Raw genomic sequence first — 19232 nt, 5'->3', positions numbered from 1 at the left:
CTCCTCTTTAGTGGTCCCTCCCTGGCCTCAGCTATCTCAGATGCATCAGTACTCCACTGAATACTCAAGGGGTACCCCCTTGGCAGATCCCCACAATGATCTTTCTCTCCTCTCAAGTATTCTGCTCTGCCAAGTCTAGTTATTTTGGCTTACCCCAACTTACAGCTCCCTACTTAGCTAACAGAGACTTCCGGGCTCTATCTAGGTTCGCCCTCTCTGTCCCAAACTAGAAACATCTCCAGGCAGTAAGCTAGGACATTAATAGAACTCACCTAATTTGATTCTTATTCCTAAGGGATCATTGTCATTCATGTCCTTATGTTTACTTTCTTGAGAGTCATTGTTTTATAAATTTTGTCCAGTATTTTATTGGTTTCAGGAAAGGGAACAAATATAGTCTGTGTTACTACTGACTTGATGGCTTGACTGTCTTTTTGATTTTGTAATTTCTGGTTTTCGAAGAAGAACATTTATTGGACTTTTGTTATTTTTTTTTTCAAAAAGGAAACCATATGGATTTTTTGGTTTATTTCAATTTTAAGGTTGCATTGATGTGAAAATGTGTCTTAGAAAATATAAGTCTAACTGGGCCCTTGAATGTATTAAGTCAGTCTTATAAATAAAATGTGCCTACAATGTGCTTAGGAGAAATAGTGCAATTGAACAAGGTAGAAATAACTGTCAGGACGACAGGGATGACTGCCTGAGTCTATAGAAAGTCCCATCTTGACTTCATACAGGCTGCTTTAAGCACAAAATTAGCTCCAAGGTCCAGCCTTCTACTTGGGTTAGCCTCACTCTTCTTCTGCCACATTTCAACCATAATGTTTCTGCTGACCTTATTTCTTTGGTCACTTAATAACTGATTCTTATACTGCATATAAAAAATAATAAAGCAGGATTCTTATATTCATTGCCCCAGAGCTGTGTCATAGAGGTTGATCTCCATTAATCTTGAAAGTGAATTTCAAAATAAGCATGGTGTGCTGAGAGCATGGTTGGGTTTTACTTTGATGCTCTCTGCCCCAACAGAGTATCTGAAATATCAGACCTATTCTAATTTGGGTTAAAGAACATCTTGCTCTACTTTCTTTGCCATTCAGATAATTTTAGAATATATATGGATTCAATCTCACTTTATAGTCTTCCACTAACTTTACAAAAAAAAAAAAAGAGTACATTGAAAAAAATTGGGGTTTGAGACAAGGTTCATAAAATTCCTTTGATGGTCTTTGTTTTTGATTTATTGTATAGCTCTATTCCAATTAGAGGTTCAAAGCCATCTCTTAAAAAGACTAAAATTATCCTGAAGTACAATTATATAACACTATAATTGTACCAATTCTCTACCAATTCTCTCATTTATGTAGATGAAGACCTGGTGGATGTTTCTGCAGCTGTCTTACCAGAATTGGCAAGAGAAACATATGACCAGATTCCAGTTGCTACAAAACAGAGGCTGGCTCGTTATGGTTCTTTTAACACAGCTCAGGCTTCTGAGAGGATCCAGAGGAAAATAAACTCAGAACCCAGCAGCCCCTGCAGAGAAGAACCAGGTATCTGCTGCCCAAGCTCAACCCATGGAATCGTCAGTTGCTGTATAATCAGGGCCCCACTGAATGCTGGGATTTTAACACGAGCCGACGCTAGTTCTTGCCGATTTTAGCCAGTGGTCTACATTCCCCTTTCCTGAAGTAAAACAGTGATTGAATGGCGGCAAAGAAGACAGATACCAACCTCACAATGTGTGAACAGGATCCCAAGTCTACAATTGATCCTGAATTACCTTGACCAATTGATTTGCCACGGTTGGCCTCTTTGGTCTTAGAAGTCATCAGACTTAACATCGCAATGCTTGTTTTGTTGTATTTTCTCACTAATTCTCGAGGAAACCTGAATTTACCATTTTCAGCTAGGTTCTAGAAATTTCTCTAGTTGAATCAAAACTAAAACAGATTGGAGATTATCTTGGGATCCCTGAGCTATAAATAATGAATTCTGCTGTCTGTCCTCTTTTAACTGGTATGTTTTCAGTCTCTTGTGATATTTGTTAAGCTTTCTTTTTCCTTTTCAGGGTCAGCTGGCTATACCTTAGAAATTGGAAGTCTGGCAGCTGTCTATAGACAGAAAATAGAGGACAGTTCACAGTAAGTATTCTTTAAAGTATTCTTAAAGAAAAAATTCTTTCCTATTTCCTTGTGTTAACTTTGACTTAATTGAAATATCCCCTAACAAAAGATAAAAAATTATTTATTTATTTGTGTATTAATTATTTGTGTTACTGATTTGTGCCCAATAATGTGCACAGGGACACAAAAGTGTGAAAAATTTTCCGTAAGCTACAATGGCTTACGGGTAACAAAGTAATTTAAAAAAACACAAACACTGGAAGAAGACCATTTACTGCCAACATGAAACTGAGGAATGAATCGTAGGTTCAGGGCTCACGTGTCGTCATCATAGCTAACTTTATTTACTAACTGCCGGGTACTGTTCCAAGAGCCTTACCGTCAATATGATCACAACAGTAGTCTTGAGATTTGTGTTTTTATACTCACTTTACACAGAGCAGCTGAAACCCCAGGAGGTTAAGTGATTTGCCCAAGGTCCCATTGCTAATACATGGTAGACCTAGGATTCTAACCTAGGCCATCTGATTTAACATTTGCGGTCTGTTGGGGCCAGCATTGTGGCATAGCAGGTAGAGCTGCTGCCTGCTTTACCAGCATCTCATATGATGTTGGCTTGTGTCCTGGCTGCTCCACTTCGGATCCAGCTTCCTGCTAATGGCCTGGGAAAAACAGCAAATGTTGGCCCAAGTGTTTGGGCTGTTGCCACCTACATGGGAGACCCAGATGAAGCTCCTGGTTCCTGGCTTTGGCCTGGCCCAGCCCTGGCCATTGTGGTCATTTAGGGAGTGAACCAACATTCAACATTCTCTCCCTTGCTGTTTGTAACTCTCACTTTCAAATGAATAAATAAGTCTTAAAAAAAAATTGAGGTCTGATTTTTGAAGGATTCATGTCCTTAGAGAAGGCAGAAGAAACACTGAAGAGGGAATGAGAGAATATCTTAATGACAGATGTAGGAAATAACTGATTGTGAAGCAGAGTCAGGGAGTAGAGAGAAATGCTAGACCATAGTTTAGCTGAAGTAATTTGTCCAATAGGATAGTGAAAGGAAATATTACCCAGAACAACTTGGATGTTGGAAGTAGCCATGACAGCCAAAAGGTTTGATAGGCAGAAAAGTTTGGATTCTTCAGAAAGAACTATTTTAGATTCTCTGAAGATCATTCTGGCTATGATGAGCAGTGGGGGGATTAGACATAGAGCTGGGTCATCTGAAACCTCAGGTTTACAAATCTCTGAGATCCACTTTCCTTACTAGTACAGGTTGGGGAAGGGGCAGTAGCTCTTACAGTAAGTGAATAAAACTGTTACATTGGTTCATCATGATAGCATCTGCAGGCCCAGTAAGAGATTAAGTGCCGGGGCCGGTGCTGTGGTACAGTGGGTTAAAGCCCTGGCCTGAAGCCCTGGCGTCCCATATGGGCACCGGTTCTAGTCTTGGCTGCTTCTCTTCCAATCCAGCTCTCTGCTGTGGCCTGGGAAGGCAATAGAAGATGGCCCAAATACTCGGGCCCCTGCGCCCACGTGGGAGACCTGGAAGAGGCTCCTGGCTTCTGGGTTTGAATCAGCTCAGCTCTGGCAGTTGTGGCCATCTGGGGAGTGAACCAGTGGATGGAAGACCTCTCTCTTTGTCTCTGCCTCTCTCTGTAACTCTAACTCTTTCAAATAAAATAAAATAAATCTTTTAAAGAGAGAGAGAATAAGTGCCGAGGAATTGATAGCTAGTAAATGTGGGAGACAGGGAGGAGGAGCCAATATGAGCATTTACCTAAGATCCCACATGGGCTCCTCCACCCCATCCTTAACCTTCTGTCCAGATTATACCTTGTTATCTGCCTCTGGGCTTAGCAGGTAGGTGCTCAAGAAGTGCATTTGAATGTCACCCTGAGCCATTCCCACACTCCTGATTTGATGTGACTCTTTAGGAAAGCAAAAAATCAGACTGGTAGAATGGGTTAACGTGCCTGGACTCTTTATGTTTCTTTCCATTCCAGGGGAAAAGTCTTTGCCAGTAAGAGAGTGGTGCCTCCATCCAGCAGTTTGAATGCCGTTGCTCCTTCGCCTTCTCTCTCTGTTGACTCGGAGTACTGTGCCAGTCCTTTAGCCCACCAGGTGTTTTCTGTGGCTCAGACGGACGTGCAGGCTTTCTCCATACAGAAAGGTCTGAATGGACAAGTAGGTGTCTCCCTCACTCCTGCAGCCTGTGACGCAGAGAGCCTGAAGCCAGCTGTGCTTGCCAGCCAGCCCCTAGTATACATGCCCTCCTCTTCGCTGTTCATGCTGTATGGGAGCCTGCAAGAAGGACCAGCTCCAGGGCTGAGTTCAGAGAGGGACAGCGGAAGCACACAAGTCCCAGCTGCAAAAGAGCTGCCATCTGCACTCTCAGCTCAGAAACGTCTCTATGAAGAGAGGAAGCTTCAGGAAAAAGATGAGCCAGCAGCTAAAAGACAAAATAGGGATTGTGAAGACAGCCCTCTTTCCCTTGTCGTGCCTAAGGTAAAGAGAATGGGTGGGTATGTCTCATGACATCTTGTTAACCTTGCACTTCTTCTAGGGACACATATCAAGAGCGTGATATTTCACATGTCATTTGCATAATGAAACACTGGACTGGGTTTCCCAAACATTTACCATAACATAGTACTGTAAGAAAAGTGATTTTAGTAAATTAAACTACGAAGTTGAAAAAGGGCTGGTGCCGCAGCTCAATAGGGTAATCCTCCGCCTGCGTCGCCGGCACCCCAGGTTCTAGTCCTGTTCGGGGCACTGGATTCTGTCCCGGTTGCTCCTCTTCCAGGCCAGCTCTCTGCTGTGGCCCGGGAAAGCAGTGGAGGATGGCCCAAGTGCTTGGGCCCTGCACCCGCATGGGAGACCAGGAGAAGCACCTGACTCCTGGCTTCAGATCAGCACAGTGCGCCGGCTGCAGCGGCCATTGAGGGGTGAACCAATGGAAAAGGAAGACTTTTCTTTTTCTCTCTCTCACTGTCCACTCTGCCTGTCAAAAAAAAAAAAAAAAAAAAAAAAAAAAGTGAAAGAGGTAAGTGAGAAAAGCTAAGAAGTATCCCACAACATACAGGTAATCACTGTGAACATGACTGTATTTCCTTCCAGTCTTGTACATTTTTTTTTTTTTTAAACAAATTGGAACCCCTGAAAACAATCATCTTCGTCCAGGATGCAGCTGAGTTCCAGAGTCAGGAATGTGGCTGGTGTCTGGCTATCAGGGACCAAGCTTGGTCAGTTCTCTGCACCATCTGTGATCCCATTTTCCTAGCAACAAAAGAAAAGGCCCAAAAATCTGAGTTGGATACATCTTAGTGGCCATTCAGAGGCTGATGAGATGTGACCAGTAAGTCTCAGGAGGTTGAAGCACAGTGGGTCAGCCAGGCATTGTGTGGAAATCATTCCATGAATTACACACCTTTCTCCACTCTTTCTGTGTTCCTGTGTCTTACCAGAATGAATTGTGGTTCAGAAGTGGAAGCCTGACTGACTGATCTGTGTCTTAGATGACCAAGAAGGCTTGAGGCCAGCCCACAGTTCTTGGGTTCTGGATGACTGCAGCTTTGTAAACTTTTTGAAACCAGCTCAGAAATTTATTATAATATAAACAACATGGCCAGTTTTTCATAACTGAAGTCTCTTTCATTTCTATACTTAGGAATCATAAACCTACAGATCCCCAGTATGTGATGTCCATTTCAGACATTTCAGATCATTCTTTTTTTTTTTTTTACAGGCAGAGTGGACAGTGAGAGAGAGAGACAGAAAGGTTTTCCTTTGCCGTTGGTTCACCCTCCAATGGGCGCCGCGGCCGGCGCGCTGCGGCTGGCATACCGCGCTGATCCAATGGCAGGAGCCAGGTACTTCTCCTGGTCTCCCATGGGGTGCAGGGCCCAAGCACTTGGGCCATCCTCCACTGCACTCCCTGGCCACAGCAGAGAGCTGGTCTGGAAGAGGGGCAACCGGGACAGAATCCGGCGCCCCGACCGGGACTAGAACCCGGTGTGCCGGCGCCACAAGGCAGAGGATTAGCCTAGTGAGCTGCGACGCCAGCCAGATCGTTCTTATAATTAAGACTAAAACAACTGGCAGACACAAATCAGTGTGGCATATAGTTGTGTGTGTTTGTTTGTTGTTTACAAAGCAGTCTTCAGAAATTTCGAGAAAAGTTGATACAATGCACGGTGCCATGGTTTGGATATTAGTTTGGGTGTCTCCCGAAGGCCCACGTTTGAAGGCTTGCTCCCCAATGTCTCAGGTTAATGAGATCAAGAGGGTGTAAACTTAATGTAATTATTGTTTTTAGAGGTAAGCCTCTGGAATGTGGGTAGATTGAAATCGGTTATTTAGGTAGAGCCCCCATGATCAAATCATGGTGGCTTTATTAGGAGAGGCATAGACTCACATGCTCCTCTTGCCGTGTGATGCTTTGTGCCACCTGGGGACTGCCTTCAGGAGAACCATCACCAGTTCCGAGATCATTGGAACCTGGGACTCGTCTGGGACTCAAAAACCATAAAGACCACAGTCTTTCCTAAGTAACTTGTCTTAGATGTCTTGATATACTCGTGATAATAATTGTTTACACCAAAATAAACTTATCTTAATTCCATTTTTCATGAACTTCTTGAAGTACCCTCATATAAGCTGATTTGCAAAGTCTGTTAAAATTTATCATTAGAGTTTTGACTTGCTTTTCTGTTTTCTTGTTTGCTTGTGCTTAGAAACAGTCAGAATCCACAGACCCCGTCTCTCCCAAAACTATGGGTCATAGTGAATCTACACCTCTCGAAGAGCTTCATGTGAAGAATCACACCCCTGCTGAAAGGGAGGTTTCGGGAAAGGCTACAGCTAATGGCTTTGTGTCTTCTGAGTGGGGAAATTCATCAAGAAATACAGATACTGAAAAGCCTGCGGAAGAAAACGAAAGCCCCCAAGAGCCTTCTTTGCTGCAGTGCCTTTATGTGCAGTCTCCAGCTGGTAAGGCATGGCTTCATGTCCTAGAAGTCCTGTGGGAGCCACATCAGCAGGTGGATTGTTAGTTACCTGTGTCACCTGGCCAGACAGGTTCTGTGATGTGCTGTTGTCTTGCTCTGTGCCATGCTCTGCCCCTTGTTTCCTCCATTTATAAAATGAAAAGAGAAGCTACGTCTACTTTCACCAACTTCAGGTGTAACAGGAAAATAATTAGGGCAGGTGGTTTTTAAAATACATTAAACTTTCCCAGTTGCCCCCTTTCCAGGCCAGCTCTCTGCTGTGGCCCGGGAGTTCAGTGGAGGATGGCCCAAGTGCTTGGGCCCTGCACCTGCATGGGAGACCAGGAGAAGCACCTGGCTCCTGGCTTTGGATCAGCGCGGTGCGCCAGCCACAGCGCACTGGCCGCAGCAGCCATTGGGGGGTGAACCAACGGCAAAGGAAGACCTTTCTCTCTGTCTCTCTCTCTCACTGTCTACTCTGCCTGTCAAAAAATAAAAATAAAATATTTAAAAAATACATTAAACTTTGTTGCTCAAAAAGCATAACTTGCAAAAGATAATTCTATAATTCAGCTAAGCCTGCCACTGGTACAGCATAATCGTGTACACCTGCTGGCCATGATATGCAGCTAACAATCTGATCTCTTGAGGATGTAGAGGTACTGAGTATATCATTGTTGTCCAGCATCAAATCCAGAGTAAAAGTGCTTGACATTCAAAACCACTCATCTGCAGGAACCTAAGACAGGTGTTCAACCATCCTCATGGACAAAACGGCAGTAATAGCACCTGCTTCCTAGCAGTGCTGTGAAAACTGAATTAAATTTAATAAGGTAATATCCCTACAGCACTTGTAATAGTAGTGCCTGGTAATTAGTAAGAATCAATAAACGCTAACTTAGTATTTTGAATTAAAGTTGATATGCAATGGATACCTAATTTTTAACCTAGGCACTTTTTACATAAAGCACCACTTGATGCAGTGGTGCTCAAGTTGATTTGCTTCAGTTCCTTGTTGGCTTGAACCTAACCCGCCAGAACAGATTGGATAGGTATTTATTATTACTCACTTATCTAGAACAGATTGGGTGGGTACTTATTATGATTCACTTACCCAGAAAGCATTCTTTATCCCTTTAGCATTCAGTGCTTACTTTAGCATGATAATCAGTGCTGACTTTGATGAACAAAAACACAGTCAGCCCTGGCTGAATGAAAATTATACATCAGCACAGGGATTTTTTACTTTTTCTGTGCAATAGACCATTTGACGTTTTGGTGAAGCCATGGATTCCCCAGCACGGTGTTTATAAATGCAGAGGATTAAGTTATAAAGAAAACTTTAATGTGATTTGAACATAACTGTACTTTTTACTGGTAGAAAAGTCAGGGAACCATTAATATTGTGATTTGCTGCCTGTGATCAACATTGAGGGATATACAAGTTTTCAGTTAGAAGTTTATAAAAAATAAAGGTAGACTTTTTCCCATCCAGGTTTTACTTTCCTCTTCCATTTGTGTTCAGTAGAACTCACATGAAGAACCCATCCGTCACAGGGGGCAGTAGTCACAACACCACTTGAGACTACAGCATCTTCTATCAGAGTGCCTGGGTTTTTTGAGTCCCAGCTTTGCTTCTGATCTTATTAATGCACACCCTGGGAGGCAGCAGGTGATGGCTCAGATACTTGGTCTTTGCCAACCACTTGGGAGTGCTGGATTGAGCTTCCAGCTCCTGTCTTCAGCCTGGCCCAGTCATAGCTTTTGCAGACATTTGGGGAATATAGGGAGTAAACCAGCAGATGGAGGATCTGCCTCTCTGCCTGTCTCTATCTCTGTCTCTCTTTAAAAATATATATATATATATCCTTTCACAGGCATCCACCAAATGATCATAAAAGTTGAAGTGAATTACAGTGTCGCTCTCTGCTGTCAAATGGAGGTGTAAGAGCTGGCAGAGCACAGAAAGGGGGTTGGCCTGGTCAAATAGGGAAAGGTTTTGTCATTCATTGAATTGCCATGCACTCGCATTTGAAAAGGCCAAGGAGGGACTTTAGCATGAATAGCCTCTTAACTTTGTGTCGACACTCACCTGTTCTGCTTCAGTTTCAGGATTAAATGGCTTCAATGTGCTCTTACCTGGCAGTCAGCCCTCACCTAGTGTGGGACCGTCGTCGAGTCAGCTGCCCTCCTTCAGCGTTCCATGCATGGTCTTACCATCTCCAACTCTGGGCCCTTTTCCTGTCCTGTATTCTCCCTCAATGCCCAGTCCAGTGTCTTCTGCTCCTGGCACCCTCCCAAACACAGGACCTGTGAATTTTGGCTTACCTGGCCTTGGTTCAGCAGCACACCTTCTCATTGGCCCTGCAGCCCTGGTTAATTCGAAGACCTCTACACTCCCTTCTGCAGACCCTCAGCTTCAGGCTCAGCCCTCACTGGACCTAAGTCCAGTGATGTCAAGATCATACAACATCCAACCTGAGTCTCCTGTTTACATGGGACATCCAGTTTCTGTAGTTAAATTGCAACAGGTGAGTTTCCCAGAGAGGTTGTCGCTCTGCGATGGGGCGATACCTTTGATTAGTTAGCTTTTGTTTCAGTCATGTGACAGAGGACAGGCCAGAGGAGGCAGTTGGTCAGGTCTGCCTGGCTTCCATTGTAGATGCAGTGTTACGTGCTTATTTACGCACAGGGAAGGTGATCCTATACTTTAAAGAGAAAAAAAAAAAACACATTTTTAGTTGCCACTCTGATAGAATTAGGAGACCTATTTTAGGTATAATTAAGGAGGAATATTGAATATTTAGATGATTTGATGATCTCCAAACTTGGATTTGTAAAGATCACCTGCTATTTTAATAGTGCAGCTAAAGAAAAAATCAGGAGGAACAAAAGTCTTAATACTGACTCAGGGATTATTGGCATTAATCATTTCTTCAAATGTGATATATAAGAGGCAATGGAGATAAATAGATATATACTCACAAAAATATTTATAGTGGGATGGACACTGTGGGGCAGTGTGATAAGCTGCCACGTGGGACACATTCTATATCCAGGTACCTGGATCAAGTCTTGGCTACTCTACACTTGGCAATCTAGCTTCCTCCTAATGTGTCTGATGGACAGCAAGTGATAGCCCAAGTAATTGTGTTCCTACTACCCACATAGGAGAACCAGATTTCCTAGCTCAGCCCCAGCTGTTGTGGTCATTAGGGGAGTATATTCCAGTAGGTAGAAGATCGATCTCTCTGTGTGTCTCTCTCTCTCTGCCTTTTCAAATAAATAAATAAATAAATATTGGTAAAAGTATATACTTAATGGATATAATCAATATAAATTAATCATCACTATAATTGTCACATACTCCATTTGTCATTCAGTAAGTAAGTTATTGTTGAATTCCTCATATATATTGAGACATTGTTTAGACAATTTTCCAGAGCAAGGAATATTTTAGACAGGTTATTCAGAGGCTCAGAGGTTTGCTAGACAGTGAAATAAATATGTTAGTTTTTCACAAGATGATTACAGCATAACTTGTGTTTTGCTTACTTAGTTACATGCCAGAAAGTGAAGACAGAACGGGATAATGGTCCCTGCCATTTTAGGGCATAAACAGATAAGAGGTTAATATTTAACATGAGAGTAAGCATTAGAAAGTAAACAAGAGCCAACACACAACCGCTTGTTTTTTGTTTCATATGCTCTATGGTGCTTTATGGATATTATGTCATTTAATTTTTGCTGCCCTTTGAAGTTGGTACTTTTGTCACCTTCATTGTGTAGATGAAGAAACTGAGAGAGAGAGATGGGCTAAGTAACTTGCCCAAAGTCACACAGCTTGTTACAGCAGAGCCCAGACCCCCGTTCCAGGTGTCACAATTGTAACCTCTATGATCAACTGCCTTTCTGTACCCAAACAAATAAGCATGTGATGTCCAGCTGTGAATGTTCAGTGGGATAGGTGTGATAGAAAAGCAAAGAGAAGGGACACTGCCTGGGGGTCATAATGATAAGGTTATTAGAATGACAAGGTCCAGAAAGGGCTCCCAGGTCACAGGGTAAAACAGTTGGACTTGACTTCTGCTTTTGTTGTTCAGTCACCAGCTCCATTGACCCCCAAGAGCATCCGGCGCACACACCGTGAGACATTTTTCAAGACCCCCGGCAGCCTCAGAGACCCTGTCTTTAAGAGAAGAGAAAGGAATCAGTCACGAAACACCAGCTCTGCCCAGAGGAGACTAGAAATCCCCAGCGCCGGGACTGACTAGCCTGACACCTTGGCAGGCGAGGGTGGCATCAGCCCATCTGCTGGTCCCTGTTCCAGACTGTGGTGTCCTAGGTAGAATGCAAACCATGTGCTCCTCAGCGCAGTCCTTCACGTCTCTTTGATCCGCTGGTACTTTTAACTTCCCACCATCATGAATCATCTGTTTTCCTGAAAGTCATTGTTATTAATTGTGCATGTAATACGAGTTGGAGTTCAGACTCTCTGCTTGGTGTCACAGTGAAAGCACCTACTGACTTGTGTGGTTGGAATCAAGATCATTTTCTTGCTGGAAGTATATCTGAACAGACTCCTGGAGCCGTGTGGTTATTCTGAAGGGGGGTTGTCCAGCACTTAACTCGGGGAAGCATTCTCAACATGTGTTTCCACTTGCCCTGAGCAACCCTGTGGTGAGGGAAACTTTCTGCCGTTTACAAAGCTACTGCTTCCTTAGGCTTCACCAGGAAGCTACCTTCAGTTGTGAATCTTTTGGTGTTATTTATTTTGTTCCTGAAATGGGATTTAGTGCAAAAAGTTTACAACTACAGCCTAACACATTTTTTTCAGGGTATGACGACTTGAATGTTTGTATTTTTTCCCTATAATTTGCCCTGCACTTATTCTACAACCTAGTAACAGTGTGGATAATCGTGCATATGTGACCAATGTCAAGACCAAAATAACTGTGAATGACACACCATGCTGTAGAGGAACTGTGCAAACCCCACCTTTGGGCATGAGACCCAAGATGAATGCTAGCAGCCTGATCACTGCTTTGCAAATAAATGTGTGAACCATGAGATTTGACTGTTCAAAAAAGCCCACCATGTCAGGTTTCATTCACTACGTGCCCTATGTTGTTTATTTAAATGTTAACTGTAGAGTATCAGGTACAGAAGCCTTCTAACAATTGTTCTTTATAAAATAAATCAAGATGATAGAAAGGACTTCTGTGGAACATTGGAAACCAAATGAGACCTTTCAGTTGAATTCTGAAGAGTCACGATGTAGAAATTGATACAGGGCAATAGGTGGTTATTTTATTCTTTACTTTTCTCCATGTTTGGAATGATAAGAGGAAAATTGGATACATTTTGTTCCATTTCCAAGAGGATTCAAACCGTGATTATATGGTACTTCTGATAAATAAGAATGATGAGTGCAGGGGTTCACTGTTCTAGCACGAATCCAGTTCTGGGAACTCTTATGCAATTTCCCTTTGCTAAACCACATTACTTTTAGGGGATCATTAAGTAGCCAAACTAGTTCTTTGTATTCCTAGATTTATTGATATTTACCTCACTCTTGGCTCTTCAGAGTAAATGGGCTTTCTCCCTTCCTTCCTCCCTCCCTTCATTCCTTCTGTTCTTTCTGCTTTTTAAAACTTCTTAGATTTTAAATCTTGGTATATGGTGTTATTTTATTTTTAATTTTGGACCCAATAAAATGTTATATGAAAGAATAAAAATATTAATTTAAGAGACTCTGGGAGTCTGAGTAAAGTAGCTTTATGTTAACTACAGGATAATATTAACCTTATTATCCCCACAAGCTATTTGAAAACTTGAGGTAGGTAGCCAGACTAAATAAATTTGCTACTTATACAAACTTTTTTTTTTATCAACACTAAACTTTTGAAGTTTACAGATGATTTTTTTCCTTTTTTTTTTTTTTCCAGTATGTTCTAGAATTAGATGGAAAATATGATTCTAACTGTCAACAACTGCATGGTAATGATTATCCTGAATTAGTAGTGATGGGTTGGTTCTCTACTGAATCAAACAAACAAACAAAAATACCTTTTCAGGCAGATTACAGGATGTGCAACATAGAAGTCTGTATTTGCATCTTGAATCTCCCTTCCCCCATCCCCCCATGCCTAAGAACTTCCACAAAATATTCTGGCTGAGAGGTCTGCATTTAGATGGAAACACAAAACTCATTTTCCCTTCACTATTCCTGGATGGCCTCCATTCGTTTTAACTTTTTTGCTATCCCTTTTCTTATTCTTCTGTCCATTCCTATGACTTCATTAACCTCAGAGAATTTGTGGTTCTTGAGAAGTGTTAAGAAGCAATCCCATAAATAAGAATATTATGACATTGTGACAACACTTAGCAATAGAAACTAAGAACAAATTACTTTGCATTCAGTATTCACTTCTTAATATGACTTGATATGTAAAAACAAATTAATAAATTAATAATGCAGTGGTTGTTTCTGCCAGGAAAATGAATCTTTCTTAAAGAACAGCTGACAGCAGTGATGATGCCAAGCTAGACTTGGATATTTTGCATAGTAAAGAAGCAATGGCAATCTTGAGTCTGTTATTGTATAATTTAATGAAAGAAACAAAAAATCACTGTTGGTGATCCTGCTAAGGACATGCAGCTTTGAGTTGGCACTGGGGTCGTATGTGCCCTACACTGTCCAGGGTTTGTGAAACCCTTTCATTCTGGTACAAGAGTTGGGGGTATAACTTTTATACTTGAATCTACCTACCAAGTTTACATTTCTCAATTCCTTTTTGTAAGGTGCTATTTCTGTATTTAAATTAACTTTTTAAATTGTAAAGCTGCTTCCTGCTTATCTTATTGCACTGCTAGTTTTATGTAGGTATTAATTTTATTGCTGCTTACTGCTTTTGTTATATTATTTAGCTCTGCTTTTTCTCCTAATGGCTATATTATCTATAGCTATCTACTTATAACTTTACTACATGTAAACTGATTTTTTCATATTAAGCTTTATAAAACAATAAAAATTAGTTCATTTAATAAGAAATGTTGGTTGTATTTCTTGGTGAGTGTTCTTTACATATCGTTTTTAGTAAAAGGAATAACAGTCACATAGCCAACCGGGCCCTCATAAACCTTCACATCCTTTTGCTGAGGTCTTCCCGTGGTTCCCAAAGGCCAGAACTGCCTGCATCAGAATTACATGGCAACTTAGGAGGGTTGAAGGGACGTGCTGTTGATTTCTGCTGAGTTCAAATCACTGTATGATTCTGACACTTATCTACTGGAAACGTCAACTGAATGCAGACCACCTCCCAGACTTACAGTATCTGTAAAGTTAAATGCTTCAGCCTAGCAAATGCCACCTTTAGTTCAAAGCCACATCCCATCATTAACTCTCACCTTTGAGTTAGCATCAAGTAGCAGACAATCGGCTTATCAGTAAAGCCACTTGTTGGGACACCCGTATGTATCCCTTATCAGTTTCTGGGTTTGAATCCTGCTCCCGATTCCAGCTTCCTACTGATGCACACCTTGGGAAGCAGCAGATGATGACGTCAGTATTTGGCATTTCATGCCTGATACCCATGGGAGACCTGGATTGAATTTCTGCCTCATCTCTAGTGGGAATTTGGGGAGTGAACCTGTTAGATGGGATCTCTCTCTCTCTGCTTGTCGAATTAATATTGTCAGGTCAAATCAATAAAGTAACCCCTGGCTCTTTGTATCTCTAGAAATATCCATGTCACATTATTAATCTACCCTGCAAAATTGTGAGGTGAGATGGGCACATGTTGGAGCTGGTTCACATGGATGCTTCTTCAGATTCATCTTGGAGACATGTGCCTAGCCTTTCTGTGATGCAGACAGCACCTTTCCTACTATTAACCATTCTCTCAGCCTCTGCTTTTCCTGCAGTATTTTCCATGCAGACTTTGTGCAGGATTTGAAATGGTCCCAGATTAATTCCATCTCCCATTAGCCCACACCCAGTGCTCTTTGTCCTGATTGTAGGAGACAGGGCCCAGCCTAGCACAGCGGCTGTGCCCTGCCTTCACTGCCAAAGCTATTGGCCCAGCCAGCTCTCCTAAATCCCCAGGCCAGTCAGATGTCAGAACACTGCAGGGAAGTGGTGACAAGTAAACAACACCTAAATACCCCCTTACTGTCCCTGGATAGCAGAGGTGACGATTCACAGCTGAACTCCAAAGAAATCCTCACTAATTCCATTTCTATTTCCATCCTGTCACCCTTTCATGACCTGGTTGTGGGTGGGGAGATTCAATAGTTGTGTAAATGATATTGCAAAACCTCCTCTATCAATACTGCAGAGTCCAATAGCTTTGAAATGCAGCATTTAGAGCTGCAGCCAAGCTCACCATTGCATATCCTGTTAAGCCAGTTAGTAACTTCCACTGGCCAGGAATGTCAGGTTTCCAGGTGACGGTTATGGCACTTAATATTCCATATTTACCAAAGTCCTTTTTGATGGCTATTCATTTGTTTTTAAGTGTTAAGATCAGTTGGGTGCTGTTTTGCCCTGAAAATGCATCTGAAGTTAAGAAATCATGCCTAAAGCCAAGTCACTTTCTTCTATTGATGCTCTCACACCCAAATCCATTTTGTGTTGGTACTCTACCAGTCACTCTCAGTTGGACATGCTGTTCTCTACAAGCTTCCAGTCTTTCCCAACCTGTGTCCTGGAAACTCAGCTGTCAATGGTATTGAAAATCAAATTAAGTTACACTAGTTTAAAAAAAAAAAAAAACTTAAATAGTTATTTTTTAACTATGAAATTTATTATACACTTAAATTCAAGAGGAAATATATATGAGCACACATTTTAAAAAATGCTCTCATTATTAGACTTTTTTTTTCCTTACAGCTTCTTATAAGATTAAGGTTAAGCAGAAGTTATTTATTTATTTATTTATTTATTTATTTATTTATTTTGACAGGCAGAGTGGACAGTGAGAGAGACAGAGAGAAAGGTCTTCCTTTGCCGTTGGTTCACCCTCCAAGGCTGCCGCAGCCGGCACGCTGCAGCCGGCATACCACACTGATCCGATGGCAGGAGCCAGGTACTTATCCTGGTCTCCCATGGGGTGCAGGGCCCAAGTACTTGGGCCATCCTCCACTGCACTCCCTGGCCACAGCAGAGAGTTGGCCTGGAAGAGGGGCAACCAGGACAGAATCCGGTGCCCCGACCGGGACTAGAACCCGGTGTGCCGGCGCCACAAGGCGGAGGATTAGCCTAGTGAGCCGTGGCGTCGGCCCCAGCAGAAGTTATTTTGAGAACCAATGGATCAATCCTCCAAACAGCACTCTAAAACTTTCTTACTTTCACTGAAAAGAAAAAAAGATCAATATTAGCTTCTTGAGGGCAGAGACCATAGATGATTTATATCTGTATTTACTGCATCTACCATAAAATGTGCACCCAATAAAAAATTGTGGGAAAGAATATTGGATGGATGAGTTGTCACAAATTTCTTTTTATTTTAGAGGGCTCAAGATTCCAGTTATATAATAATTACTTAATAAATAAATCGCATATATCTTGTTTTATTACATGTTTTTAGTTTTGAAAATTATCTTGGTATCACCAACATTTATAAAATAGATTTTTTTGACCATTCTGCTATCAAACATTCAAAGGTCTCCCATGCAATGTGTCCCTGACTTTTTGGCTGTCGTTTCCAGTCCCTTCCCAGTTTGGTTCTTGCCAGCTATGTGCAGGATACTGTCTGTTGACCATCAGCATTCATTTCCACTCCTCACCTAAGTTCTCATCACAGGAATTGGAAGCCTGGCAAGTGTGTTTCCCAGATTTCCTTGCTACCATGTTCTACATGTGAATTTGTCAGTAAGATACACTCGTGTAAGATTGGTAGACAGAAAGGAAGCTGAGGCTGTTCTTCCTGCAGCACTTCATGTACAGATTTACAGCAGCCACACTTTGTTCTGCCTAGTCCAGAGCCATGCACCAGTAGTATGATGTTGGAAGTAGTTTTGTAATGTTTCCAACCATCAGGAGAAAAAGATATCCCCCAACACTCGGCCTCTAGGTAATAGCAGCAGTAACATCACCTAAACATTTGACAATAGGCCTTTGGCTTCCATTTTGCCTCCTTTCCAACAGATGTTGAAGCACCTAATTTCCTGTCTTACAACATTTCTCATAGAAAAATCTAGAATGTTTCTAATCTCTACATAGAACCCAACAGTCCTATCTGTTACCACTCCTTCCTTTAACTTTCTTCTTTATTAAAAGTTGTTATTTATTTATTTGAAAGGCAGAGTGAGAGAGAGAGACAAAGACATTCAGTGATCAAAAGAGCTTTGAAAATGATCATATTCCCATACCCACTTTACAGAGAATGAAACACAAACAAGGAGGTTATATGACTTGACACACTGATTTAACCATATAGCCAAAACCAAAGCACAACACTCCCACTATCCCAGGCCAGGGCACTTGCCCCTAGGCCCTATCACTTCAATCAAAGGCAAATCCTTACAAGATGTTGAAGTTGACCATACAACCTATACAGTAGGTTATTCATATGATGCTCAAATTGTATGAATATTATAGACCACATACTTGGGAGTGTACAACGTTGAAACTTTATTATGTAGTAAGACTTCTCTGTGCACAGTATGAATTGTGTGCAAAACAGCATTAATGTTTAAACTGGGTTTTTGGAAGGTGCCTATGGGATTTCCAGGTGGAGAAGAAATAGAAGTGAGAGAAAGGCATTTTAGGACAAAGGAGTGATTGTTACAAGGCACTCAGGCATAATTGCAATTGTTCTGTGACCTCTAAAATTTTTTTACCAAATTATTAAAAACCAGCTACAAATATTTTGGGAAAAGAAAAAGATAGTAAAAACTGATATTTATTTAGCATGTAATATAAAATGTCAGAAATATGGAGAATCAAAGTTTTAGTTCTTTCGTCTACCAACAACAACATTTTCTACCATACAAGAAAAGTACTGAGCATCTTTTCCATGTCTTAGTGAATTGTCATATTCCTTTCTAAGTTTGGCTCAGCTGCCAACATTTTATGCTTTGTACATTTGATTCGATAAAATAGCTCCAAGGGTTCATTGAATGGGGTGTTCCCACAGGTATCACTTTCTCTGTGGTATCTTTGTCCTTTTTATCACAACCCGGTGATTTGATGAGGTGACCTTCGTTATATTTCTCTAAATATATTTCCAGAGTTCTCAGGTGGTGGCAGTATCAACATCACCACTACCAGCTCTTTCTTCTCTAGGAAGTACGTTGATGCTGGATTCTATTTCACTTCTAGATTGATCACTTTGGTTACTTTGCTTCCTTCTTTGTTGGCCAGTGTTCTCTTTTCATTATTCATTTTATTAAAATATCATGTCTTCATGATTGGGAAACTCCACTCTTGTATCTACCCAAATAGACTTTGTACATGAACAGCAAACTGAACAACTGATAAGACTGGTCACTGGTCATGATGGGTGTTTGTTATTTATAAAGCGGTTTGTGAACTGAAGCAGCGAAGTTTACACTTCATGCAATTGCAGGTTGAACACCCCTGCTCTGAAAATCTGGAATCCAAAAGGCTCCGAAACACAAAACTTTTGAGCTCTAACATGATGCCACAGTGTAAACATTCCATGCCAGACCTCATGCATCGAGTCCAAGTCAGAACACGGACACACTGAAAATATTGTATAATTATAAGTGTATGAATAAACTAATTAATCACATTATGTTCTATGGAATAGCTTAAATGCAGTAACTATATCCATACACAACATGGATGCATGCACTTCTAAAGTTAATAAGTAAAAAGAACAGACACGAAGAATACATACTAGCATCAACAAACAGTTCCTGCAGAAATTTTAAAGGAAAATAGAACAGGTTTCGTGGGAGTACCGCAACTGCACCTACAAAATTTGGTTTATCAGCAAAGGGTTCTGAATTCACTGTGGCAAATACTAACAGTTGGTAATTCTGGGATATAAAGATTCATGTCTTTGATGTGTTAAACTCCACTTTTGTATATGCTGGAAATATGTCATAAAATTAAAATACATATTTTAATATAAAAATTTTGGAAATGTTA

The 19232-nt window shown here is 41.3% G+C and overlaps 1 protein-coding gene across 1 annotated transcript in view; it reads left to right on the top strand.

Annotated features, from left to right (window-relative positions):
• The window catches only part of E2F7 (E2F transcription factor 7), a 40188-nt gene extending 26029 nt beyond the window's left edge, over window positions 1-14159 (top strand). Inside the window, exons 8-13 of the mRNA XM_008256836.4 lie at window positions 1371-1556; window positions 2075-2147; window positions 4127-4628; window positions 6860-7115; window positions 9218-9642; window positions 11215-14159. Coding sequence (XP_008255058.2) covers window positions 1371-1556; window positions 2075-2147; window positions 4127-4628; window positions 6860-7115; window positions 9218-9642; window positions 11215-11385 — 1613 coding nt within the window. The 3' untranslated portion in view covers window positions 11386-14159. The remainder of the gene's footprint in view (window positions 1-1370; window positions 1557-2074; window positions 2148-4126; window positions 4629-6859; window positions 7116-9217; window positions 9643-11214) is intronic.
• Window positions 14160-19232: the final 5073 nt, after the last annotated feature.

The sequence above is a fragment of the Oryctolagus cuniculus genome, chromosome 11 (genome assembly GCF_964237555.1).
Source record: "Oryctolagus cuniculus chromosome 11, mOryCun1.1, whole genome shotgun sequence".
Taxonomy (NCBI): domain Eukaryota; kingdom Metazoa; phylum Chordata; class Mammalia; order Lagomorpha; family Leporidae; genus Oryctolagus; species Oryctolagus cuniculus.
Note: the sequence above shows the minus strand (reverse complement) of the source record. Positions and strands in the feature narration are given on the sequence as shown.